The sequence below is a fragment of the Sciurus vulgaris genome (assembly GCF_902686455.1).
Source record: "Sciurus vulgaris genome assembly, chromosome: 4".
NCBI classification, from domain to species: Eukaryota; Metazoa; Chordata; class Mammalia; order Rodentia; family Sciuridae; genus Sciurus; species Sciurus vulgaris.
The window spans coordinates 174,974,277-175,001,100 of NC_136464.1; the positions used below are offsets into that span (position 1 = coordinate 174,974,277).

At 41.9% G+C, this 26,824-nt stretch overlaps 1 protein-coding gene across 1 annotated transcript in view; it reads right to left on the reverse strand.

Moving 5' to 3' along the window:
- Window positions 1-8,681: 8,681 nt before the first annotated feature.
- The window catches only part of SLC15A1 (solute carrier family 15 member 1), a gene marked incomplete at its 5' end in the record, with an annotated part of 55,670 nt that continues 37,527 nt past the window's right edge, over window positions 8,682-26,824 (reverse strand). The window contains 5 exons of the mRNA XM_079136263.1: window positions 8,682-9,436; window positions 10,355-10,462; window positions 11,539-11,682; window positions 12,684-12,792; window positions 12,894-13,001. Coding sequence (XP_078992389.1) covers window positions 9,245-9,436; window positions 10,355-10,462; window positions 11,539-11,682; window positions 12,684-12,792; window positions 12,894-13,001 — 661 coding nt within the window. The 3' untranslated portion in view covers window positions 8,682-9,244. The remainder of the gene's footprint in view (window positions 9,437-10,354; window positions 10,463-11,538; window positions 11,683-12,683; window positions 12,793-12,893; window positions 13,002-26,824) is intronic.

Here is a 26,824-nt window from a genome sequence, read left to right on the forward strand (position 1 = left end):
CCATTCCTGGAAGGAAGAGGGTCCAACAATGCTGTCTTCTAGGTTTCCCATCCAGGTTTCTCCAAGCGAGGACCATGGCCAAGGGCACAAAGCTGCTCATCAGCCTTCTGACCCCTACTCTTTAACAAGAGCTGATAGCCGAGGATCATCAGTTGTGGTAAAATCTGCTATTTGAAAACCATGCTAAGAAGCAAACAAATTAGAAAAGAAAGAAAAAGCATCTTGAAGGAAACAGAAGCCACACAGGGAAGACAGTTTAAAAATATCCGTATCGATGGTCTAAAAGTTTTAAGCAAAGATGCTGTCACCGTGAAACAGTTGGGCAGTAAAACAACACTTCAGCTAATGAAAAAGGCAATTTGAATTAAGGCATGCTGGTAGAAATAAAAAATACACAAGAAAGTCTGAAACAGAGTTCAGGTCATCTCAAAAGAAAATTGAATAGAGGAAGAGGGAGGAGGAGGTGGAGACACGGATAAGAAATGTGCAAGCTGGTCAAGGAGGATTAACATCTAAACAGTAAGAGTTCTGGAGAGAGCAGAGGAAATGGAAAGGAGAAAATTGAAAATAAAATATTCATGAACGTGTCCAACAATCACAGGACATGAGTTCTCCATTTGGAAGGCCCCCTGAGCATCCAGAGAAATGGGTAAAAATGAACCCACACCAGATTACATCACCATGAAATTAAAATCAGAGGCTGAACATCACTATCCAAAAATCCAAAATCTAAAATGCTTCAAAATCTGAAACTTTTGAGCGCTGACATAAATAGAAAATTATGCCACAAGGAGAAAATTCCATGCCTGACCTCACAGAACAGGCTGTAGGCCAAACACCGGTGCACTAACAGTGCTATATAAATTCGCCTTGGGGGCATAGTGGTATATGAACCATACGTGAAACACAGATTTAGACTTGTGTCCCATCCTTCGGGTATCTCACTGTGTATATGCAAATAGTCCAGAAATCCCACAGCATCTGAAACACTTCTGGTCCTGAGCATTTCCAATGAGGGATACTGAACCTGTACTAGAATCCAAGAAATAATCTTATAATCATCTAGAGAGAAATGATTATCACACAAATCAACAAAGATGATATGAACACAGAACACAAGAGGTGACAAAGTAGAGAGGTGAGGAAATCCCAGGAGAGTCTACAAAGAATTCCTCTGAAATTCTGCTGTACAACAGGCCTCCAGATTGGAGTCCTTGAAAAGGCTGCAGGAGAATCCTCTTCGGGATATTGAAGTGGATAGAACACTTGTCACATTTGACTAAAATATCAGCCTTCATTACTCTCTGTTCCCTTTGTTTATTTTTGCTTCATAGCTTTTATTGACACCTGGCATTATATTCTATATTTATAGGTTTGTTTGGCCTACACCAGTATCTGCAAAATAGCAATGATTGATCAATATTTGTTGAACAAAGAAATGAACAGATAAGGATATAATTAAAATAATGTAGACTCTTAACAGATGGGAAGTGCTCTTTGTGAATCTCTTCCCTGAATTCCTCCCAACTCTGTAAGGCCAGGGGCTGCCTCCTGAACCTGGAGACACCCTCCAGGAATTGCCTGAGTCCAGGCAGGCCTAGTCCACTATGGCCAGTTCTAAGACCGAAACTTCTAGAAATATAAGTAATCCGTATCTGATGAGGCCTTCTGATGTGTATGCACAAAAAAATCCAAATGTGATATTTCTGACCTTTACAAAAGCCTTCTGCCACATTTCCCAACAAATGTGCTCTTCTGCCATCTTGCGGCCAAACTGGGGAACTCGGAGACTAACATTTGCTATGGCTTCAGTCAGAAGTTCAGGACATTTGGCAAAACACTTGTCATCTGACTAGACCCTGGGGCTACCCGGCTTCTCAGGCTCCTACTTTTTAGAACAGGAGGACACCCAGGTGACTGCTTTGCTTGGTGACTTCTGCTGCCTCCCTATCTGACCTTTGTCCTGTTTCAACAGCCCCTACTATTAACCCAATCACAGAGGGACCCCAAGGATTTGATCTGGGTGCTCAATAAGTGCCTGAGAACCCATGAAGGCAGGATTTTAACTGTTTGGTACCCCCAGTATGTTAAACACATTTACTAAGTAATTGCTGTTGAAGAAACGGAAGCATCCCTGGACTATGCAGAGCCCTTACTGTGTGCCAAGCACAAGCACTTTTTATGACCTGTCTCATTAACTAAAGCCACCAACTCATCCCAGTGTGCCCAGGCTGTCAGGGAATCCCCTCGGTTCTGGACAAATGGGGAGGTTGGTCCCCTTTTGGCAACACCTGTTTGAGGTTGACATTACCAGATTGCCATGTTCCAGACGAGAAGACCGGCTCAGAATGTTCACGACGCGCCTGTTGTCACAAACTCACAAAAGGTGACTCGAGCCCTGGGTGGGAGCCTCGGACGCCACAGCCTGCACGGGACCTCGGCACTCCCTGGAAGCAAGGGGCAGGGCCTCATGGGTCTGGCCCCTCCACCTGTGGGCAGCATGCCTGTCTCTGGGGCCTCGTCTGGTCCCTGACTGTGAAGGTGTGAAGGGGACTGCAGGTGTCCTTGGTCCTTTCTGAAGAGACGCATCAGGCAAATTACAGAATTATGAAGATGGGCAGAGAGAGAACCTGGGCTCCAGACGGTCATACCGAGGCCGAGGCCCCCAGGTGGTGGCCAGCTGACACTTCTGCTTCCACTGCGGCTCCTCTGTCTCAACCGCGGGCTGGGCTGGTTGCTTCTCTTCTGTTGGAAACAAACATGGACTCTGTTCTCCCAAGCCTAGGTGTGGGCCCTCCCAGGAATTGGGGAAAGGGAGTCACTGTAAAGCCCCGGTCAGGCTTGGGTTTGTGTCTGCCCCCGGGCAGGTTTCTTCCCGCAGAGGCTTCTGCTCGCTCCGTACCGCCCGCCGGCTGCACTGGGTATTAAATGAGACAAAACATTTGAAGCCCCGGGCAGGCCGTGCTGCCAGCAGCCAACGCCAGAGGACCTGTGGCTCCGTTCATCTCCAGTGTCCCCACCACTCCTCAGCACCCCGCTGCCACCTCCCTGGGCTGAGGCCCTCCTGAAGGTCACCGGGGAGCCTGCTTCCATGGCCTCTTTCCATTTTTTTCTTGAGACGCCAGCTGCAGGGACCTTGCCACAGCATACTTCAGTTCGTGGGACTTCTTAGAAGCCAGAGTCCTTCCCACCGCCTGTGAAGCCCAGCACGTGCGCCCACACACAGACACGCACACCCTTCTGTGTCCGCCCTCAGCAGCCACTGGTTGCTCCCTTGCCCCTGGCCCTGCAGCTTCTCCAAGCCCCCAAACATGCTCCCCAGCGGGCCTTGGCACAACTGTCCCCCCCGTCTTGCACGCTCTGTCCTCATCTCGAGCAGGACGGCTTCCCTCACGTCCTTGAGGTGGTGACCTCCAGCCACCCTCCCCAGATGGCATGCCCTCCCACCCCTGCTTGACTTTTAGGGTCCCCAGCACCCGCGCTTTCTCCCACAGGACACAAGTGCCCATCATTTCCTTATCAAACAAATTTGCTGTTTATGGTCCATCTGCTGCTAGAAGGTTTCAGATCTTTTGCTCTTGGACATATCCAAGTGCCCTGGGTGGCGCCTGGCCCAGGTGGGTGATTTGAGCTCCAGCAAGCTCAAGGCTTGGTGTCACAGATGTCTCAGGCCAGCCCTGGCCGTGGGCACTCTGCTGTACAAGTGATGACCTCAACTCTGGCACAGCCAAGGTCACAGAGCTAACAGGAGGGTTCTCACCTAGCCCAGCTTTCTAGCTGCTGATGCAGCCCACGAAGCAGGGTTGCCCGGCATCCAGGAGCCCCTGTCCCCTGTCCCTGCACTTTTACTGCCTCCGGCCCCTTCCCACCTGTGGCGGTTTGCCCCCCACTAGCACTCGCTCGGCCCAGAGTACTCCATTTGCTTAGGGCACCTCCAGGGCCTCCCTGCAGAAAGTCCGCACCTCCCGCTCTCCTGTGTCCCCCATGGGCTACTGCTTGGCTTTGGGGTCATTGATTATGTACCTTGCTCACCTTTGCTAGCGGTTTCTTTCACTTCTCTTGTTTCAGCTTTCCTGTGAGCTCCTCAGGAAAGACAGACAGACAGACAGATATACGCACATTCTCCTTCATTCTTTCTTTGCTGGGCTGCCTGCTATAGGCCCTTAGTGAAAAATTAGTGGACAAACATGGGTTGTGACTTTTAGAAGCTGAGTGGGACCTATTATGCATTCTATCCAGGTTTGTAAAGTGAGCCAAGGACCCAGGAAAGACTCACGGCTTACTGGAGTTTTGGTCTTACTAAAGGTCATTCTTTCAGATCCATCTTCCTGAAAGTTGGTTTCTGAAGGTCAGTCTCTCTAAAGGTCAGTCTCACTGAAGGTCATTCTCTCTGAAGGTCAGTCTAAAGGTCAATCTCACTGAAGGCAGTCTTGCTAAAGGCCAATCTCACTGAAGGTCGTTCTCAATGAAGGTCAGTCTTACTGAAGGTTCATCTTATTGAAGACTAAAATCCCGACTGAACAGCAGGGGCTGCTGGAGGCTGAGAAGCCATCTCTGCCCCAGTGCATAAATTGGGGAAGGGGCTTTTGCTTCCCCTTGGCCACTGTGAAGTTGGAGTTCAGTACCCACGGCCTGTGCCTCTTTCCTTCTTTCATGTGGGATGGGGACTGGAACCTTTTAGGAGCAACCTATGAAATGGGAACTGTTCAGGGAACACTTGACTCAGCCCTAAAGACAGGAAGTTCCCAAACAGGGCGCTGTCCTCTATTTAGATCAAACAGACACCCCCACCCCCCGCCCCGACCTCGGGCTTCCAGAACATTCAGCCCTAGGAAGTGTTGGCTCTTTGTTCCAGTACACCAGAATAGCAACCTACCAGATTTGGTTCCTGTTCCCTTTGAGTCTTTAAACACAGCCAGAGCGGAGGAGTCTCATTAGAACAAGTCAGACGTGACATCAAGTGAAAACCCAAGTGGTTCCAAACCACCAGAGGGACCAGGATGCTGGAAGACCAGATGAAAGCCCTTCTCCCGCTGCAGTGGCTGGTGCGGCCGTGGCCTTGCCGATGACCCCGGCAGCCCTGAGGCCCAGGTCTCCTCCCCGTTCGCTGCCTTTGATCAGGATTTGATGCCAAAGCCCCGACCCAGGACACTGTCCGGAGAGCCCGCAGCGCTGGACATCACAGGACGGGGCAGGGGAGGGAGGACTGCCTCTGGGAGGAGGGAGGATGGGGAGTGGGTGTGAAATGGGGACAGAGCTTCAGTTCTGCAGACGAAGAGTCCAGAAGACGGATGGCAGAGAGGGCTGCCCAGCAACGTGAATGCACTTAATGCCGCTGAGCCGCACACTTACAAATGACCATTCTTCTCTTCTGTATATTTTGCCAGAATTTTTAAATTAAGTAAATGAAAGAGGCTCCTCCTGGGGCCTTGCCCAGCCCTGCCTGCCAGCCCCTGCCCGTCTGCATGGTAGGCTCAGGGCCTTGTTGAGGGAACCACCTGCTGGGGCCTCCCTGGCAGTGTGGTGTTCAGCACTCAGAGCCACGGCAGGGACTGATGGTAGCCCCGGCTCCCTCCAGGAGGGCGAAGGTGGTTGATTTTTCCTGGTCTGTCCTTTAAGTCTGAATTTTCCAGCCCTGCCTCCCTACACATGGCCCTCTTGTCCATGGAGGCAGGCCTGGGCGTCCCTGCTGGGGTTCGGGTGGATGGTGGCCTCTGAGGCCCTCTGTACCCACTTCGCCTTGCTCCTCCCCCTTTCCATGGCCACAGCCATCACAGGTTTGCTTTCTGTCAAGTGAAAGGAGACACTGCAGCCTAATAGGTGAGAGGCAGGTCTCCCTCTTGGCTCAGGCATGTTTGGTTCAAATCCTGGTTCAGCCACTTGGGTACATTGCCTTGGGCAGCTTATGCAGGATGGCTGTTCTTTAGTTCCCATCCCTCCAAAGTGTGGGTCAAAAAATTTCCTTATTATTATTATAGGATTGACTTAATCTGTACTCTAGACCAAATGTGGACAGCAAGAGTCTACGGCTGACAGCCTGGGCTCTGGAACCCAGATGGTAGGGACGGCCTTGGCAGGTGACTCAGTTTCTCTGTGCCTGTTTTCTCTGGGGAGTGGGAATAATAGCTCTCTACTGTGGCAGGACTGAATGCTTTACATTTAATTCAGAAGGCTGTGAGCAAGCTGTCCGCATGTATTTAGAGTTTGATACTTGTTATTTACTATTGTTTATCATTAAGAAAAATGAGGATGCAAAAAATTTCCAGATAAGGAAAATGCAGTATGTGTACATAATGGAATATTACTCAGCCATAAATAGAATGAAATTATGGCATTTGCTAGCAAATGGATGGAACTAGAGGCTATTGTGCTAAGTGAAATACGCCAATCCCCCAAAACCAAAGGCCAGTATTCTCTCTGATATGTGGATGCTGACTCACAATGGGAGGAGGGAGGGAAAAACAGAAATTCATTTGATTAGACAAAGGGGAATGAAGGCAGGGGTGGGGAGGGATGGGAATAGGAAAGATAATAGAATGAACAGGTCATAACTTTCCTCTGTTCATATATGAATACACGACCAGTAAAACACCACATCATGTACAACCCCAAGAATGGGATCCTAATTAGAATAAGTTCTATTCCATGTATGTATAATATGTCAAAATACACTTTACTGTCATGTATATTTAAAAAGAACAAGAACAAAAAAGAATAAGCCAACATGAAAAATATTCATAGGGTATATTGTGACTACTTCTGAGAGTCTTCTGGATTTGGGTATGAACTAGGAAATATGTCCTAGGGGCTTCCCTCCCCACCTGATGTAGAATTGTACTTAAACAGTCAGTGTTCAAGTCAGTGTGCTATTCTGTTTATACACTAATCATCATGGGGTTTAGCAAAAGATGTAAAGCGCACACACACACACACACACACACACACGCAAACTGCCAGGAAGGAGTGGAAGAGCAGAGGTTATTGATGTGACCTCATGTGTTCCCCCCGACACCATTACCCTGGGACAAGTGCCATTGTCCAAGATCTTACAAATAGAGCCCCATGCTGGCATCTCTGTCTTGATGATGCTTGAAAGAAGTGGCCGAGAGTGAGCCAGGACAGATGTTTCTGAAAAGTCCACCCTGATGGGCAAAGTCTACGAGCTCTTCTGTGCACCCTCCTAGTGCCCTTCTAAGGCCAAAGAAGATCCTCTGGGTGTCATTTCTATCCATACACAAAGCATGAAAAGTGTTGGTATCAGATTTGGTTCATTCGAATATTGGGAAGCCTATCGTATGTCAGATGCTCTCAAACAGGATTTCTGAGGTCTCAGATTACCTGGTGTTTTCTTTATTCACAGAAGTGAGATCTAAAGGATCAAGAGTTGCCCAATGTTACCCAGCTATAAAACAAGCCGGGATTAGAACCTCTCTCAAGGATTTAGGATTATCTCTCTTTCAATTATTGTCAAGAGTAGGACAATAGCAAAATGAGTGCTCATCACTGCAACTTTTGGTTGCAAAGGTACAGTATGTAAACTAGGGGGTAAAAATCCTCAGAGTGGCAGAATTAGTGATCCCCTGTATCTAGTCTTTTATACCAGAGTTTGTTAGGCTCAGTCAAATCATACTGATTAAATTCCATTAAATTTGTTAGTTCTCTGCTTCTTTCATCTCATTCTCATGGTGTAAGATTTAAAAACATTTATTTAAAAAATGGAAGAGTGCCATGTTCTGCAGACTGGTGAACAAGATATATACAGAGCTTTCCATCTAGGGAAAGTTGGACAGTCAGTAGACACTGAGGTCCAACAATGTTACGGTACATCGTGGGAGTTCAGAGCAGGAATTCAACCTAATATGGCAGGGAGGGAGGGGTGAGAGGAACACTCTTGCAGGAAGTGATGTGAAAATGAAGAGGACTTAACCAGGTGGAGGGGGAGGAGGTGATGGTAGAGAATGTGCCTCAGGATCTGATTTTTTTTTTTTTTTTGCCTTTGACCTAGAAAGCAGAACTTGATGTGTTCCAGGAAGAAACAGAATATGTAGAGAGAAGTGAAATGTGTCCAGAGGAAAAAGAGCCTCATGGGCCCTTGTTAAGGAATTAGGACTTGATCCCAAGGCTGGAAAAGCATCGAGCAAGGTTTGATAGTCACATTTGGGTTTCTCACTCTGGACTTTGAGTTTCCCCATGGTGCCTTGTGTATGAAACATCCTGAGGGTCAAACACAGACTGTTCCTCCTAATCCTCCTCAGTCTACAGAGGTATGTTCAAGTCTGTTTAAGAGCTATCCCTTGTTTGTATAGGAATGTCAAAGTAAAAGCATTCTTAGTCTGATATCTGGGGTGACTAAATGACAAGTATCTGTAGTATGAATTAGATTTTGAATGTTAACAATGTTTTGGAAGATTTTTGCTTCAAACAGAAAACCACTATGAGATTTATACGTATGTGCACATAAAAAGATCCTAATGATAAAAGATACAGGTGTCCCCCCTGGGAAAAAAATAGGATGAAGAAGAAATAAACCTTGATGTTTCATGTCCCTGGGATTTATCCCATGTGGGCATAGTTTTTGTTAATGATTTTATCAACTTCTGGTAAAATTTTGATGGTCATACATTGCTTTCATAATCAACCTGTTAAAAAGTTCTTACCCTACCCAATGACACATACTCTTAAGAACAAGAATTTATTTCATATCATCAAAACTTAAAAAATCATTACTGGCCTTCACTTGAGTGGTCTTTGGAGTTATACATAGTTTAAAAAAGAGGTAGGGACTGGAGAAACTAAACTAAAATCCAATAGGTAAAGTTATTAGTTAATACTAGCTGGTGCTTACTATACACCCTTTTGAAACCTGTGATTTTACTTTTGGTGTTGGCCAAAAACTGGCCTCATTTGACATTGTTTTCTCAGGAGTGTGAGGAAAAAAAATAGAAAACTCTGTTACTTTTAAAAAATTGTTAGCACAAACTACATTCATTTGTCAGAAGAGTTAAATGCATTGTGTACTCTCAGAGTTAAAAAAAAAAAAGTGTGTGTTTTAAATAAGACTTTAAACAAAGACTTTTTCCTGAAGTTTTAGATTCATCGCTGGCTGCTTAGAAAATAGCCTTCTTGGTTCACTTCACAATTCTGAAGTCTTCCCCATCAAGGGCTATCCAAAGGGGTGTCCGTCCCTGGGGACAGAGGTCAGGGTGCGGCTGGCTCAGTCCATCCTCCACTTGCGTCCTGACCTTCACATCTTTGTCTGTGAGACGGGCCCCAGCGTAGGATATAGGTTATTCTTTTCTGCGTTCTTTTTCTTTTCGTCCTCATCAAACTGAGCCTCAACCTCTGCTGGGTTGATGTAAGTGTAGAATGTAGCCATGATGGCAAATATTATGCAGACGACCAGAAGCAGTGCAGCAAACAGAATGTACTCAGCCCACTGCAAGACGGTGGGAGTTGCAGAGTTGGAGCAAGACAAGACAAAACAAGACAAAACAAGTCACCTGAATGTGCATACCGAGTGTAGATTTTCTTGCTATGCCTAGGTGAAGTTGCTGTGGGTTAAGTTGTTATGGAAAATTGGCAGGAACCAATACAGACACAGATTGGCCAGCTTCTCTTGAATGCCCAAATGACAGACAATATTTTTCTAACAGCATGGAGGCACAGAAACACAAGATTTGGGAAAGATGAAAGAAAGTCTCTAAGACACTCAAGCCGTGAGATACATGGCTGGTGCCTGAAGGACGTGGACCCAGCAGCGCCCTTACGGGAGAAGACTGCGTGAGCTTCGCCAAGGTAAGACCCCCACGTTACTCCTGGGTGCACCCTGTGCTCCTGAGCCTGCAGCAACAGCACACCCCTGGTGGGAGCAGATCGGGGAATGTGAAGCCTGGGACAGACAACCGTGAGGTAGGCCTTGGACGCCTCAGTGCTGAATTTACGTGTCAAGAAAGCCCTCATTTTATTTTAGCTGGAAAAATTACTACCACTCAAGGATGGCTTTCACTTCTGGTATTATAAAAGTTTCCAGATAACATATCTAGTTCAGGGCTATTGAGCTGCATTCACTGAGCTAGGAAAGATAGTTCCTCCAACAGTGAACCACTCTCGGGTGCAGATATTCAACCCATCTGGTCATTTTGGTTGTCAGCTTCCAAAGTGTGGCACCAAGTGGAAATAAGAATCAGCACACACTCTGCGAGAGGCTGTTGGCAGCAGCCCTATCTGGCCAGTCTGGCAGTTGGATCCAGTCATCAGCCATGACCATGTATTTGGCGGAGGCTAGGAAGGGCCTTGGTGATGACCATTAACGGATGAGGCGGAGGCCCACCCACTGTCCTTGCCCGTCCCGTACCTGTTGGCTGAACTGGCCCACTCCTGCCACGATGAGCACAATGATGTTGCCGACAGCCACTGTCAGCAGCCATCCCGCCTGGAGCACCGACTTCATGTTGGAAGGAGCCTGAGGAAACAAAGGAAAGTGCATCTCAGTCCGGGTCTCAGCCTCGGAGCAGAACCCGGCTCACTGGGTTGCTTCCTTGGGCCGTCTTCCTACCCTGGAAGTGCATATTAAATGCCAGCTCACTTAGTTTACACACAAAATGGGTGACAAGGCACCCAACCACCCCCTGCAGGAACACACATGAAGCCCTGTGCTTCCCTGTCCACACAGTCGCACAGTGCTCCTCCTAGTCAAATGAACAGAGCGACAGGTGAGCTGATTCAATTTCTGCAGGAGAGCTTCCAAACAAAGCCACGCACGTCCTCCCCCCAAGTGGAGGCCGCTCTCGGGGATACAAGCTTGCTCTTGGTGGCTCCTCTACCACGTCACTGAAACCTGTCTTCAAAGTCTTGTCACCTATATTATGGTCATTTCCTTTGTTAGACTGTGAGGTCATCAAAGAAAGGAATCATTCAACTCACAGTTATGGTCTTTACTACAAAAATAGAAGACACTAGAAATCATGGGTTACAATAACTATAACTGCAGTTTTAAAGTAGTTCAGACACTAAGATTTAATGTGCAGATCAACAAAATTTGCTTCATTTGTCTAATATGCTTAAAAGTAATATTTTAAAACTTCAAAAAGCTAGGTCTTATCTGATGTTTTCACTGGGAGCCACAAAGAAACCTCAACTGAATCTTAAATACACCGAGGACACAGACCTGTACATGAACACTTGTATGAATAGTTAGTAGCATTAGCTTATTTCAAAATGTAGAACCTACCATCATGATCCTGGTAGGAGTCATGAGTACTGTTTTTCCTACGTAGGACTCTAACTTCTAGTGTGACCGTGGGAATTCAGACACACAACGGACACAGCTAAAAAGTTTACAGTGTGCTGTTCTTAATCGGGGACGCCCTTGTCAATCTCAAAGACCTTAATCTGTGGAAAATACCATAATGCTTTCGAGAATTTTAAAAAACTACAAACATACAGCTATTCCAGATTTAAATCAAGTCCCAGCAGCATTTTATGAAGCCAGGGGTGGGGAGATCAGGGGGTGGGCGGCAAAGACAATGAACAAGAAACCTGGGAATATGAGAACTCCAGTCCCGTTACAGAGAAGACCACCTCGCCACAGGTGAGAAGGAAATACTGGGGAATCTGCAGCGCCATGTTGACTGTGTTGGGTGGAATGTCCTCGAACTTCTCTGATGTGGGGCAGCCGTTTTCCTAAACCATGAAGGCAAAAGCAGGAGGCTGAAACTGAAGTCAAGGTAGCTTCTAGAAGAAGAGTTGTTCCCACAGGCAAACTGAGCTCGAACTTCAGGGGTTCCATCAAGCAATTTATGGAGTAAGTGCACGTTTTAAATGTGCAGGTGCAATGCTGCTTTCTATATTTGTGTGGGTTGGCCTCGGAGGGAATGGAGATGTTCACTAGCATTTTCCTTTTAAATGAGACAGGAGATTGGAAATCAGCTTCGTTTAAAACAATGCCATCTCTCTGAACCATATGTTCCTAAAGTCCATGTTAATAGTCTGTAAGGACCTGGGTGTGGTGGTTCTCGCCTGTAATCCCAGCTACTCAGGAGACTGAGGCAGGAGGATCGTGAGTTCAAGGCCAGCCTGGGCAATATAGCAAGACCATCTCAAAATGAGAAAAATAAAAAGAGCTGAGGATGTAGCTCAGTGGTAGAAAGCTTGCCTAGCAACTAGCATGTTTGAGACCTTGGGTTCAACTCCCAGGCAAAAGTAATAATAATAATAATAATAATAATAATAATAGTATATAAGGAAGTAATGGATACTGGTCAATGAGAAGTTCTAGTCAGTGTAAGTCAGTCTGAGGGTTCTCCTCTAATGGGCATCTTAAGTCAATAATTAATTAAATAAATAATTAATTATAAGCCCATTTACAATACAAATCCTAATATTCCTCTCATTAAATTAAGAGAATGTCCTCACTGTGAAGAGTCACATCGGCACAGTGTGAGTAGAACTTCTGATATGATGGAACGAGTTACTAACCTCCCTTTTATTTTTTAAGAAAAAAAAACCAGTCATTTATTTCAAAATATAAATTTCAGGCTTGTTGGACAAAACCCCACAATAGTTAACACTTAAACAGACGCCACTCTACCTTGCATTTAAGAAAAAAAGAAAAAAAAAAATCTTCAAAACCTAAAACAACAGGGCAACCTTCTACAGCCCAGTTAATATTAGACATTACTAACCTCCCTTTTGATCACATACGTATAAGCACTACCAAATTCAAGGTAGGAAGTTTCAAGAGCACGTGGACACTCTTGTGAAATCTCTACTGAGCTTACTGTGAAGGTTTTTCTAGGAAAAGGAAAAATAGTGTAGTTAGTGTTCTTGGTATTAAAAGTCTCAAAAAAGACAACACATTTGCATCTGGAGCCAAGTGTCAATAGATAACTTACATGCCAGAAGGGAAAAACTGGTATTTGCTGGCATTGTGACTGGTGATGTTTTCAAAAACTTTGCCATCCATTGTGATGCTGATCATCTCATTAAAAGTATTCACAAATCTGAAACAGAAAACCGTGGTATTGTAACTGAACCGCATAGCAATTTACTGTAGGTCACAGGACATGCATCTGGCATTGGGTTAGGACCTTTTTTTGAAGGACATGAAGATGCTTACAGAAAATCCCTGAAGTCCAAAGACAGATGGTTTAGCGACACTAGCTTGCCCTTGCTTGCCCAATCATGGCAACACCCGGGGAAATTGCTTTAACACTGTTTACACATGTCGGGTGCTGTTCTAAATACTTTGTAAGTCTTACCTGGTCTACTGACATTTGGGGATACTGAGGAGGCACTGAGATAGGGACTGAGTCCTTCCCTTTCCAGAAGGGAAAGGCTTCTGTGTTCCTTGCTTCAGAAGTGTTAGTTAAAAGAAGTGAAGGACCCAAAACAGAACTTGCCCAGTACCTAGAACACAGACCCAAGAGGGCTTCTTCTGGAAGAAGGGGAGAAAGACTTGTTATTTCTTTTACCTCCAGGAGCCTGTGGCAGGGGAGGGTCACAAGGCTTAGAGAGGAAGAACTGGGCCAACCCACTAAAAAGAGACAGTTTTAAGTAATTTCTCTCAAACAGAACTGACCCATGTGACTCTGGAGGCACAGTAAGCAGCACCCGGCAGGAGTGGAACAACCAATGAGCCTGGGCCAGGCCCCAAGTCCCCCTGCCTCAGCCTCATGTGGAACCAGGTGAGCTGTCTGCCTTCCTGGGACCAGATGGGTGGTGAACAGCAAGGACAGGGGATTAGAGATCACTTTCTGGATATTCCGGGCTGTTCAAGACCCTGAAATTCTTGTACTATAGGAATGAGGTGGATGTTGCCCAAACAAGACCAGTTCATTTTTTCCTACCAAACAGGTGAGTGAAGGTTTATAGCAGATTATCCAATTTGAAGAAAAAGTAATAATGGTGTGTACATCTAAGTACTAAAAAGAACAACTTGACCTTTATATTCCTAAAATATGTGACCAAGTTTCATCAGCTTTGTGACACATATTAATTCAATACAGTAGTTTATATATGTAATTTATAAAGGATATCATATTCATATGTGGTGGTCTCATGCTCAAAATATTTTTATTAAAAGTGATCAAAAGTTTAAAGATCACTGGCACAGAGAAACTTCCTACATTTGGGCAAAGAAACAGGTAAGAATGTGGATTGTAGTATTGTTTGGAAAATTGAAGAGAAGAATAATAAGTAAATTGTGGTATATCCATGCAGTGGAATACTCTACAGTGATAAAGTGAATGGATAAGAGATGTATATATCAATATGAATAAATATTAAAATATCATAATATATTTTATAATCTCTATAATATTATAGAATAACATACACAGGACATAACTTTTATATCACATTAAGCTTAAAAATATACCAACAACATTGTTTATGGATACTGTTATGGTTTAGATATTAGGTATCCCCAAAAGCTCATGTATAAGACAAAGCAAGAAGGTTTAGAGGAGAAATGATTAGATTTTGAGAGTCTTAACTCATGAGTCATGAGTCAAGTGAATTGATCCCCTGATTGGATCAACTGAGTGGTAACTGAAGGCAGGGAGGGTGCAGCTGGAGGAAGTGGACATTGGGGCATGCCTTAGGGTATATATTTTATATCTGGTAGTTAGTGATATATATTTTATATCTTCTTGATCATCATGTGAGCCACTTTCCTCCACCACACTGTTCCACCATGATGTTCAGCTTTACCCGGATCCCTGAGGAATGGAGCTGACTGTCTATGAACTGAAACCTCTGAAATTGTGGGCCCCCAGATAAACTTTTCCTCCTCTAAAATTGTTCTTGTCAGGTTTTTTAGTCACAGCAGTAAAAAAACTGACTAAAACAGAAATTGGTACTAAGAAGTGGGGTTGTTGCTGTAACTAATCTGACCATGTGGTTCAGAAGCTTTTGGAGATTTTTGGAATTTGGAGGAGGAATTTTGAGATGTTTAGCACTGCAGGCTGGAAATGTTTTAGATTGTTGTAAGTGGACCTTAATGGCCTATTCTGATGGGAGCTCAGAAGACCAGAATGCCAACAGGACTATGGACAGTGAAGACAAGGCTCCAGATAATTTAGAGGAAAAATAGAACACTATTGGTAGTTGAATCGAAGGCCATTTGTGTTGTGTTCTGGCTGGAAGTCTGCATTTTGCCTGTGTTCTGAAACTTTCTGTGAGGCTTATTTTAAGAGCAATGGACTTTTTAATCAGAAGGAAGAAATTTCTAGACAGCATAGCATTCAGGCAGTGGCACGGACATTGCTGGTGGCTTTTAGTCAAATTTATTGTGCAGGAGCAGAAAGCAGAGCAGAAAGATTTGAAAACCTTGAACTTGAAAGGTGAGAGTAAAACTGGGGCTAAGAAAATTACTATTATTAAAGACATTATTGCCACTAAAGAAATGCTGAAGACTTTGCCCAGAGACAATAAGAAAGATGGTTTGAGGGTATCTCAGGAATTGGCAAGATCATCTCCATCTCAGACTCAAGGAAGTAAAAGTAAAAGTTCCCTTGAGAAGAGACCAGTGGGGCACCCTTCTTGCATGAGAAGTTTTTTCAATATGCTCAGCCACCCAGGCACTCAGAGGCTGCTACAGCCTTGGTCCCTGGAGGTTTGGTCACTGCTCAAGATGGCTGCAGACCTTGGTGGGAACCACCTGGTGCTGGATCTGCAGGATTACAGGAGGCAGGAGTTAGGAGGTCACAGAGGCTTCCACGAAGATTTCAAAGGAAGGTCTGGGAGGCCTGGCAAAGTGCAGCAGGGTCGGAGTTCCTGTGGGCACCCCTTGAGAGGGCAATGCATAGAGATGAGAGGAGGAAGCCAGAGCTGCAGTGGAGAACCCCAAGATTAAGAAATGCCAGTACTATGGAATGTCTTCTGAGGAAGGCTGCAGGAATTGAGCTGAGATCATCCAAAAGAAAGGCTATCTGGGCTGCAACCAACAAGGCCACAGAGTGGAGTGACAGAAGCCCTTTGGACGGAACCTCATGATGCCATGTGCCCCAAGTGCCAGATGTGGCGCTACCAGACTTGTTTGCTCCGCTGGATTTCAGTCTTGTTTTGGTCCTATCCCTTCTTTCTGTGCCCATATTTTTGTGAATGGAAATGTTCACTCTGCCCCTTTATATATCGGATACTTGTAAATCGCTTTTGATTTTTTAGAGGATCTCATGATGCAAGCTTTGCCTGAGTCTCAAAGGGGGCTTGGGCTTGAACTTTAGGGAAATCTTGAATGATTGAGACTATGGGGACTCCTGGAAATAGACTAAATGTATTTTGCATTGTGAGATGAGCGTGAGCTTTTCGGGGCTAGGAGTAGAATGTTATGGTTTAGATATTAAGTGTCCCCTAAAAGTTCATGTGTGAGACAATGAAGTAGGTTTAGAAGAGAAATGATCGGGCTATGAGAGCCTTAACCCAATCAACGAATTAATCCCCTGATGGGATCGGCTGAGTGGTAACTGAAGGTGGGTAGGGTGTGGCTGGAGGAGGTGGGTCTTGGGGGTGTGCCCTTAGGGTGTGTAGTTTGTATCTAGCAAGTGAAGTCTCTTTCTGCTTTCTGATCATCATGTGAGCTGCTTCCCTCCACCACACTCTTCCTTCATGATTTTCGGCCTCACCTTGAGCCCTGAGGAAGAGCCTCCTATCTATGGATTGAAACTTCTGAAACTGTGAGCCTCCAAATAAACTTTTCCTCCTGTACAATTGTTCTTGTCAGGTCTTTTAGTTACAGCAGGGAAAAAGCTGACTAAAACAGATGTGTACAATATATATCAATGGGTAATGTTAACAATGCATGAGAAAGATCAATATTAAATTCTCAACTAATTTTTGACCGAAGTATTGCCATTTTATTTAAACGTTTCTATTTAAGGCAATCAATTAAGTCTTTCAAATGACTGATAACATGTAATCAAAAGGATTCTATTTGCTTAAACTTTTGTATGTTCTTCCTTTAATTCACATTACTCAGAAGTCTGACTTGCTGAAATTCTTTAAGTTGTCCTATTTATCAGTTATTTTCTCACATTGGGTTTCTAGGGCTTCCTTTTTTTAATGTGTTGTCTCTGGGGCATTACTGAAATAACAACACCCTTGATCCATTAAGGATTTGATGTTTTCAGTCAATAGAAAGAGGTTTCTGAGTCATCTTTTACCACATGGGTGGAGGTGATGGTGGGTTCAGTGTGTTACTAATCTCATGTGTCTCTTCACTTCCAAGATTTCATCAAAGACAATTTTTGAAAAATAAGTTTTTATAGCATAGTACCATAGCAAGAAAGGATACCACAATCTAAATTTTCCGAAGTTTCCAAAATTAGGACATTTCTGAAGAAATCAAAGCAATGGAAATCACAGTCTGAGGCGAAAATGAAAACCCAGAGGTGCTTCTGGCTCAGAATCAAATACAGAGCTTAGGAAAGCACCAGGGACCATCGTCGGTGTATTTTCTTCCAGATCTATGCGGGCAGCTATGTATTTGTGCAGGTAGGTAGGTCAGAAGGACAGCTCCAAAGATCTGAAAGAAGGTGTGTGGACTGAGTTGTATCCCTCCCAAATTCCCAGATTGGAGCACGAGACCTCAGTACCTCAGAATGTGACTATTTAGAGAGAAGGTCCTTAAAGAGATAAAATGAGGTCATCAGGGTGGGCCTCAATCAAGTATGACTGTTGTCCTTATATGAACAGCAGAGCAGCACACAGGCATGCACAGAGGGAAGACCACATGAAGATGCACAAAGATGGCCCTCTGCAAGCCGAGGAGAGAGGCTTCACAAGAAACCAACCCTGTTGGCACTTCCACCTTGGACTTCCAGCCAGAGGAACTATTAGAACATAAATTCCTATGTAAATAAGCCACCCAGTTGGTGGTACTTTGTCATGACAGCCCTAGAAAACTCAAATAGAAGAGAACAAAGAAAATAAAGGAAGGAACAAAAAATTGAAAGGACCTTGTGCTGGTAAAATGAATAAAATTACACCCATGTTAATTACACGATAGGGAATTTTGGGAGTGTCGAGAAAGAAGGCAGAAAGAGCCTGATGAGAAGTTAAAGTCAATTACAGAGACCAGGAGATGCATTTTTTTTTTTTTTTTTCTCTTCCGTATAGGCAAGTGCCAGCAGGTAAGAAGCCAAAGAAGTCAGCCTCCAAAGCTCTGGGAGAAAATGGTGCCCAACTAAGGAACCAAGTGTGAGAAGAGAAAATGGAACATTCAGGCATGGAGGGACTTGAATTTACCTTGTAGCTTCTGGTGTAAGATATTTGAGCATAGGCTGCAGCAAGACAAGAAAAGAGTCCAAGAAAGGTGACACAGAATCCAAGGCAGGAAGGCACTCACCTGGCATATGGGGGGAAAGCCTACTAGGACTGTGCCTCAGTGGGACGCAGAGCAGATGCTTACAGGAAAGAACAGAAGCTGTGCAAGAAAGCCCAGGTCAGATGAAAGCTAAGGAGATGGGCACCACTGAGCCCTTCATGGTACTGTAAGAGGATTTTCCAGCTCATCTTGACATTTGGAAGATTTGAAGCCACGGGATAAGTTTTCAAGGTTATACATTCCTTCTCTTTCAGACCACTCACACTTTTATGATATTATGAACAATATTTATAATGCCCTATTGTAAATACTGCTTTTTGTTCTATTTTTTAAGACTTAACCTAGTATGTGGAAAACACAGGAACATAAATATGATAAATATCCACAATATGAAACAAACTGGAGATGAGGAGAGATAAAACATAAAAGGTAATTTCTGTATTAGTAAGTAAGGTAAATTCTGTATTAGTAAGTTAACAGATGTCATCCTAACAATATATGTATGTCTCTATTATTTTGTGTTTTAGTTCTAACTAGTAACAATTAAAGTCAGAATTTGGAATGGGAACTGGGGTTGGGGTTAATGCATTCACATTGCAATGAGTATCAGTAGTTCCTCTTTTGCTGAGTAGCAGTCCATTGTGTGGATACGTAATAGCCTGTTTATTACCCACTAAGAACATTTGGGTGATTCCTAATCTGTGATGATTATGAATAGAGTCTCTTTAATCATCTGCACACAGATTTCTACATGGCATAAGTTTGTGTTTCTCTAGGGTAAATATCCAGGAGAAGGATGACTGGGTTGGGTAAGAGTGTGTTTACCCTCATAAGAAACCACCAGACTGCTTTTCAGGGGGGCCAACCACATTGCACACCTGCTAGCCGTGCATGGGAGAACCAGTTGCTCTGTGTCCTCATCCACACTGGGAACTGTCGGTTTTTTAAAAGTGATTATAGCCAGCCAATAGTTGTGTCATGACGACTCAGTTTTAATTCATATTTCCCTGGTGGCCAATGATGGTGACTATCTTTTCATGTCCTTATTTATCATTTGTATGTCTTCTCTGGTGACATGTCTGTTAAAATTTTTTTGCTTTTTATTCTCTTAATTGTGAGATGCAGAGACAGAAGTTGGCAGAGTAGAGGAAGATGCACTCCAAGCTGTGTTGTGGCTTCAGACCAAAGCAGGGGGTGTCCAGTGTCTCAGCGAGGTGGGCAAAAGAGGGATTTTACTAAAATTCAGTACTGGACATTCAAAGCAGTGATTCAGAAATTTGGGTACAATAAACAAAGAAGAAAGAATATATCAAGCTAGATATGTGGCTCAGAGGTAGAGTGCTTACCCAGCATGCAAAAGGCCTGGGGTTCAATTCTCAGTACCACAAAATAAATCAATAAAATTCTTGCTAACTTTAAAAAAACTAAGTTTTTAAAAGGTTAAAATTTTAGTAAAAGAATATATTAGAGCCGACTGCATGGGAGCTGCCAGCATGAATTCACCACAAAGGGTGGAGGAACACAGTTTTGGTGCGGAAAAGCCCGAGATCAAAATGCTGCCTAATCTTAGTTGATGCAGAGGCTACACTGCGTGCTGGTGCTTGAAAAGTGCTCTCTGTATCTCCACTGGCTGTGGAGAGCGGAGGCGGGAGCCATCTCGGGCCCCCATGGCAGTGGCAGCTGTGGAACCCAGATCAGAAAACAGCAACAATGACAAACCACAAACAGCACAATATCCTGGCAGGTATCTACCAAGTGACCGAGGATGTGCCTGGTGGAACGTAAGGTGTGGATAGACTGTACGGGGTGGAGGGGTAAATACACTCAGGGACGAGGCTCCGTTTCTACAGTCAATGGAGGATTGGCACTCTGGTCCCATGATTTGATTTCATGGGAGACTCCTGAGAATCTTGCAGAAGAGATTGACTACTATGTAGACCAGGGACAATCTAGTCTCTCAAAAAAGGACCCTACCAACAAAGCCCTGGAGGCCTGATTAGACCTCAGTGCCACCTTCTGGACCTCTCCTCCAACAACTGCAGAAATGGTACCCTGGGAGTGCACCCAACTGGTCCCAATGGACAAAACACCAACAGACAGTATGTCCTAATACATGCCACCTCATACTGGTAAGAAGGCAAGCTGAGTCTTATGCCAAAATGGCTTTAATATTAGACCGCTCCAACTGGTGTTCAGAGAGCAACACCCGAAAAGGAAGGGGTTAATACCCCCCCCCCCCCCTTGCTCTCTCTATCCATATATTACTCAAGAAGAGTTAGAAAGACTGTTGAACACAGACAGTGACCACCCAATCTGGTCAACTATTTTAACCAGCTCAGTGGAGATGTTTCCTTCATTTCTCGTTAAGATTTTTTTTTTATTCTTTCTGTGTGTGCCTGTGTTCACATGTGCACGTACACATGCAAATTCTTGCTGTGCTGATTGGTCAGGGACATATATAAATATACTTGTTTCTTTTTCTTTCATTCTTAGCATTTTTAAGTGTGATTATTTTTTTCCTAGCATTGTCTTTTGAGGGTTCAGTATTTTTGGATTGTATATTATAGTTTGGTTTTGTATTATTTTCATTTGTTTATTTCTCTTGTTTTTCTTTCTCTCTTATCTTTTCCTGTTAATGACCAAATTTAACTGTTCTCTCTCCCTCTCTCCTAATATTTTGTTTCTTCTATTCTCCCCCACCTTTCATGTAAATGTCACCTGCCACATCTCTTCTGCACTCTCTCTGTTCACTTTTTGAAATTGTGAATTCTTTTTTAACTTCCTATCACATTTTATTTTCCCCTTAATTGTATTAACTGGTTTATAAAACTCCTGCTTCTACTGTTAAAGCTGATGCACTCATTACTGCTGTGAGTGATTCAGTGACATTTGCTGTTTAAAGTCAGATCTAGTTCATAGTTATTATTTTTACTGTTGACAATTGCTGAACTCACCATTCCTGTTTATTGGTGGTAATTAATGTTGAATATGTCATAGCAGGAACTGGGTATTTACTTAATGCTGTATCTTATTTACAATAGATATTACAATTGTTTATTTCACCCCATTCCATAAGGTATTTGGAACCTGTATGGACACTAAAATTTCACAGATTAGAGACTCTGCTACTGAACTAACTATTCCTTGACATTACTCCAGCTCAAACAAGTGAGGAGACTAAAGCCCCAAACCAACAACAAGGATCCAGGGAAGAACAGAGAGGAACTTCAGTTCCCATCCCTTGACATCCACTCATGCATAAAAAACAGAGAAGTTCCAAAACAAATAAGAGAGATCTAGGGAAAGAATTAAGAGAGCATACACAGGAGATGAAAGACCACTTTAATAAAGAAATAGAAAAAGTGAAAAGAAACCAAGCAGAACTCCTAGAAATGAATGACACAATCAATCAAATTAAAAACTCACTTGAAGGCTTCACTAATAGACTAGATCGCATAGAATACAGGACCTCAGCCCTTGAAGACAGAACTTCAGGCCTTGAAGACGGGGTATATGATCTTGAGTACAGAATGTAATAAAGGGAAAAATTATAGGATATGACCAGAATATACAAGAACTCTGGGACAACATTTAAAGACCAAACACTAAGAATTACTGGGACAGAAGAGAACCTGGAGATACATACTAAAGACGTTAAGAACATTTTCAATGAGATAATTAGAGAAAACTTTTCCAATATCAGAAATGAGATAGACATCCACATACATTAGACTTACAGATCCTCAAATAGACTTAGTCAAATGAGAAACTCATCAAGACATATCATAATCAAAATGCCTAAAATAAAAAATAAGGACAGAACATTAAATACCACAAGAGAGAAACATCAAGTCACATTCAGAGGCAAACATATAAGTCTCACTTCTGATTCTCAGTTCAGAAACTAAAATCAAGAAGAGGCTGGACTGAGATATTCCAAACCCTAAAAGAAAACAATTGCCAGTCAAGGTTACTATACCCAGCAAAGCTCAGTTTCAAATTTGAGGGGGAAATAAAAACTTTCCACAACAAGAATAAACTAAAAGAACACAAGAACACCACGTCAGGATCACAAAGAATACTCAAAGATAAACTGCACACAGAGGAAGTAAAAAACAATCCCCAAAGCTCCAAAACAGAGGAAGTTCAACAGAACGATAATCCACTAAATGAGAATCAAGACAAGATAAAATAGAGCAAAAAATCAAAATGCAGGAAACTACAAACATATATCCATACTAACACTGAATGTTAATGGTCTTGACTCCCAACTAAGAGACAAAAATTAGCAGAATGGATCAAAAAACAAGATACAACTGTATGTGTTTACAAGAGACTCATCTTGCAGGCAAAGACATGTACAGGCTGAAGGTAAAAGGATGACAAAAAATTCCATGCATATGGACCACAAAAACAAGCAGGAGTAGCTATTCTCATATCTGACAAAGTATATTTCAAGCAAAAATTAATCAAAAGAGACAAAGAAGGTCATTACATCTTAGTAAAAGGAAAAACCCAACAAGATGATAAAATGACAGTAAACATTTATGCCCCAAATGTCAACACACTCCATTACATAGAAAAAAAATACTCCATGACTCTAAATTCCACATTGTCCCTAACACAATAATACTGGGTGATTTTAATAGACCTTATTAGCAATAGACAGGTTATCAAAACATAAAATTAATGAAGATATCTCCAACCTAGATAACACTAAAATTCAAATGAACCTAGTGGATATCAGTAGAATATTCTATGCCAAAACAGCTGAATCTGTCTTCTTCTCAGCTATGCATGGAACTTTTCCCAAAATAGATCATATTCTAGGCCACAAAACAAATCTTAGCAAATACAAAAAATTGATATAATTCCATGTATCCTATCAGATCATAATGGAATGAAGCTAGAAATCAACAGCAAGAAAAATAATAGGAACCACATAAATACATGGAGATTGAACAATATTCTTTTAAATGAAGAATGGATCAAAGAAGAAATAAGAATAGAAATCAAGAAATTCTTAGAAATGAACAGGAACAAAGGACAGCATATCAAAATATCTAGGACAGTGTGAGAGCAATTCTAAAGGAAAATTTATAGCATGGAGTGCCTATGTTAAAGAATTAGATTTAAAATAAATAAGCTTATGTTCCACTTTAAGGCCTTAGAAAAAGAATAAACTAACTCCCAAACCAGTAGAAAACAGGAAATAATTTAGAGCTGGAATCAACAAAATTGGTAATAAGAAAACAATACACAGGATCAATGCAACAAAAAGTTGGTTCTTTAAAAGATAAATAAGATTGACAAACCCTCAGGCAAACTAACCAAAAGAAAGAGTGAGAAGACGTAAATCAACAAGATCAGAGATGAAAAAGGAGATATCACCACAGATCCTTTTGAAATCCAGAGGATTATCAGAACATATTTTGAAAATTTATACTCCAATAAACTGGAAAATATGAAATACATTGACAAAGTTTTAGACACACACGACCTGTCTAAATTGAATCAGAAAAGATATAGAAAACCTAAATAGATCAATATCAAGTAATGAAATTAAAACAGCAATTAAAAGTTTTCCAAAAAAGAAAAGAACCTGACAGATTCTCAGCTGAGTTCTACCAGATCTTTACAAAAAAAGTAATATAAGTCTTTCTCAAATTAGTCTACGAAATTGACAGGAAGGGAACACTGCCAAATACATTTTATGAAGTCAGTGTAACCCTGATACCAAAACCAGACAAAGAAACATCAAGGAAAGAGAACTATAGACCAATATCTCTGATGAACATAGATGCAAAAATCCTTAAATTATATTAGCAAATTGCATTCAAAAACACATCAAAATGATAGTACCACTATAATCAAGTGGATTTCATTCCAGGGATGCAAGGTTGGTTCAATTTATGCAAATCAAAAAATGTAATTCACCACTTAAAATGAATTAAGGACAAAAGTCACATGATCATATCAATAGATGAAGAAAAGGCCTTTGATAAAATTCAACACCCACTGATGTTAAAAACACTGGAGAAACTAGGGATCAAAGGAACTTATGTCACTATCATAAAGGCTGTTTATGACAAACCTAAGCAACATCATATTAAATACAGAAAAAACTAAAAGCATTTCCTTTAAAATCTGGAATAAGACAATTTTAAAGGAAATGCTTTTCTACAATGAAAATGATAGAACATCAAAGAAAGAAATTGAAGAAGACCTGAGAAGATAGAAAGACATCCCATGCTCTTGAATAGGCAGAATCAATATTGTCAAAATGGCCATACCAAAAGCAATACATATATTCAACGCAATCCTCATCAAAATACCAAGACACTCTTCACAGAATTAGAAAAACAACTCTTAAATTCCTTTATAAGAATAAGAGACTCAGAATAGCCAAAGCAATACTAAGCAAGGAAAGTGAAGCAAGAGGCATCACAATACGTGATCTGAATTTACACTATAGAGTTGTAGTAACAAAAATAGTGTGGAATTAGCATCAAAATAGACATGAAGACCAATGGAACAGAATAAAAGACAGAGACAAATCCATATGCCAATAGCCTGCTGATATTTGACAAGTGCTAAAAATTTATTTTGGAGAAAAGATAGCCTTTTAAACAATTGGTGCTGGGAAAACTGGATAGCTATATGTAGAAAAATGAAACTAGACTCCTATCTCTCACCTTGCACAGAACTCAGGTTGAAATGAATCAAAGACTTAGGAATTAGACCAGAAACTTTGCAGTGGCTAGAATAAAACATAGGGTCAACACTCCATCATATAGATGTGGGCGCCGACTTCCTTAACAAGATCCCCAAGCACAAGAAATAAAACTAAGAATCAATAAGTGGAATGCCATCAAATTAAAAAGTTTCTGTACAGCACAAGGAAATGATTAATAGTGTGAAGAGAGATCCTACAGAATGGGAAAAATTCTTGGCCAGTTACTCCTCTGATAGGGAATTAACATTCAGAATATACAAAGAACTCAAAAAACTTAACAGCAAAAACCCAAATAACCCAATCAATAAATGGACAAAAGAACTAAACAGAAACTTCTCAAAATAAGAAATGCAAATAGCAAAGAAATATATGAGAAAATGTTCAACATGTCTAGCAAGCAGGGAAATTCAAAACAAAACTACACTAAGATTTAATCTCAATCCAGTCTGAATTGCAATGATCAAGAATACAAACAATAATAAATGCTGGCAAGGTTGTGGGGGAAGAAAATGTACACTTGTACATTGTTGGTAGGACTGCAGACCAAACAACAACTCTGGAAAGTAGTATAGAGATTCCCCAAAAAACTAGGAATGGAATCACCATATGACTCAGCCATCCAACTCCTTAATGTTTTCCCAAAATATCTAAAATCAGTATGCTACAGCAACATGGCCACATGAATGTTAATAGCAGCACAATTCACAACAGTTAAATTATGGACTCAATCCAGATGTTTGTCAGTAGCTGAATGGATTAAGGAATTGTGATACACACACGCGTGCGCGCACGCACACACGATGGAATTGTACTAAAACAAAAGAATGAAATTATGGCATTTGCTGGTAAATTGGATGGAAATGGAGAATCTCATGCTAAGTGAAATAAGGCAAACTCAGAAACTCAAAGGTCACATGTTTTCTTTCCTATGTGGAAAATAAAGGAAAAGAGGAGGGAAGAGGAAAAGAGGAGGGAAGGATAGGATAACATAAAGAACCACTCAAATATAAATTAATAGAGAAGCAAAAGGAAGTCCAGTAGAGCAGAGGAAGGAGAATGAGAGAGGGGAGGGAGGACTGGAGGGGAAAGGGGGGAAATCAAGAACTGAAATAGACTTCCATGCATGTATAAGTTTGTTGGGATGAACCCAACTACTGTGTATAACTATGAAACGCTAATAATAAATAAATAAATAGATAGATAGATAAATAAATAAATAAATTGGATTTCACCAAAAATTTTAAAATAATGAGATTGCAGAACATTTTTAGTTTCAATGAAGCCTAATTTATCAAATTTTTATTCTATGGATTTGTGTTTTTGGTTCAACGTCTAAGAACTCAATGCCATAAAGATTTTAATGATTCTTGCATACATTTTGTAGCTTTGCATTTTAATATGGATCCTTAATCAATTTTGAGCCAACTTACACATATGATGTGTAAGAATTTTTATACATTTTTTCTACAAGAATTTGTGTAGGACATGAGATTTATTTCATTTTTTACATATGAATGGCCAAATGTTTCAGTTCCATCTATTGAAAAGACTTTCTTTAATCCATATAATTATCTTTGCACTTTTGGCAAAAAGCAGTTGGCTATACTGTGTGGGTTTATTTCTGGACTATTCCATTGATCTATCACTCTATTTCTTTGTCAATACCATTCTGTTTTGATTTCTATAACTTTATGTAGTCTTAAAATTAGTAGTGGTATGAGCAGTGAAACTTAAAAAAAAACTATTTTGGCTATTTTAGTTCC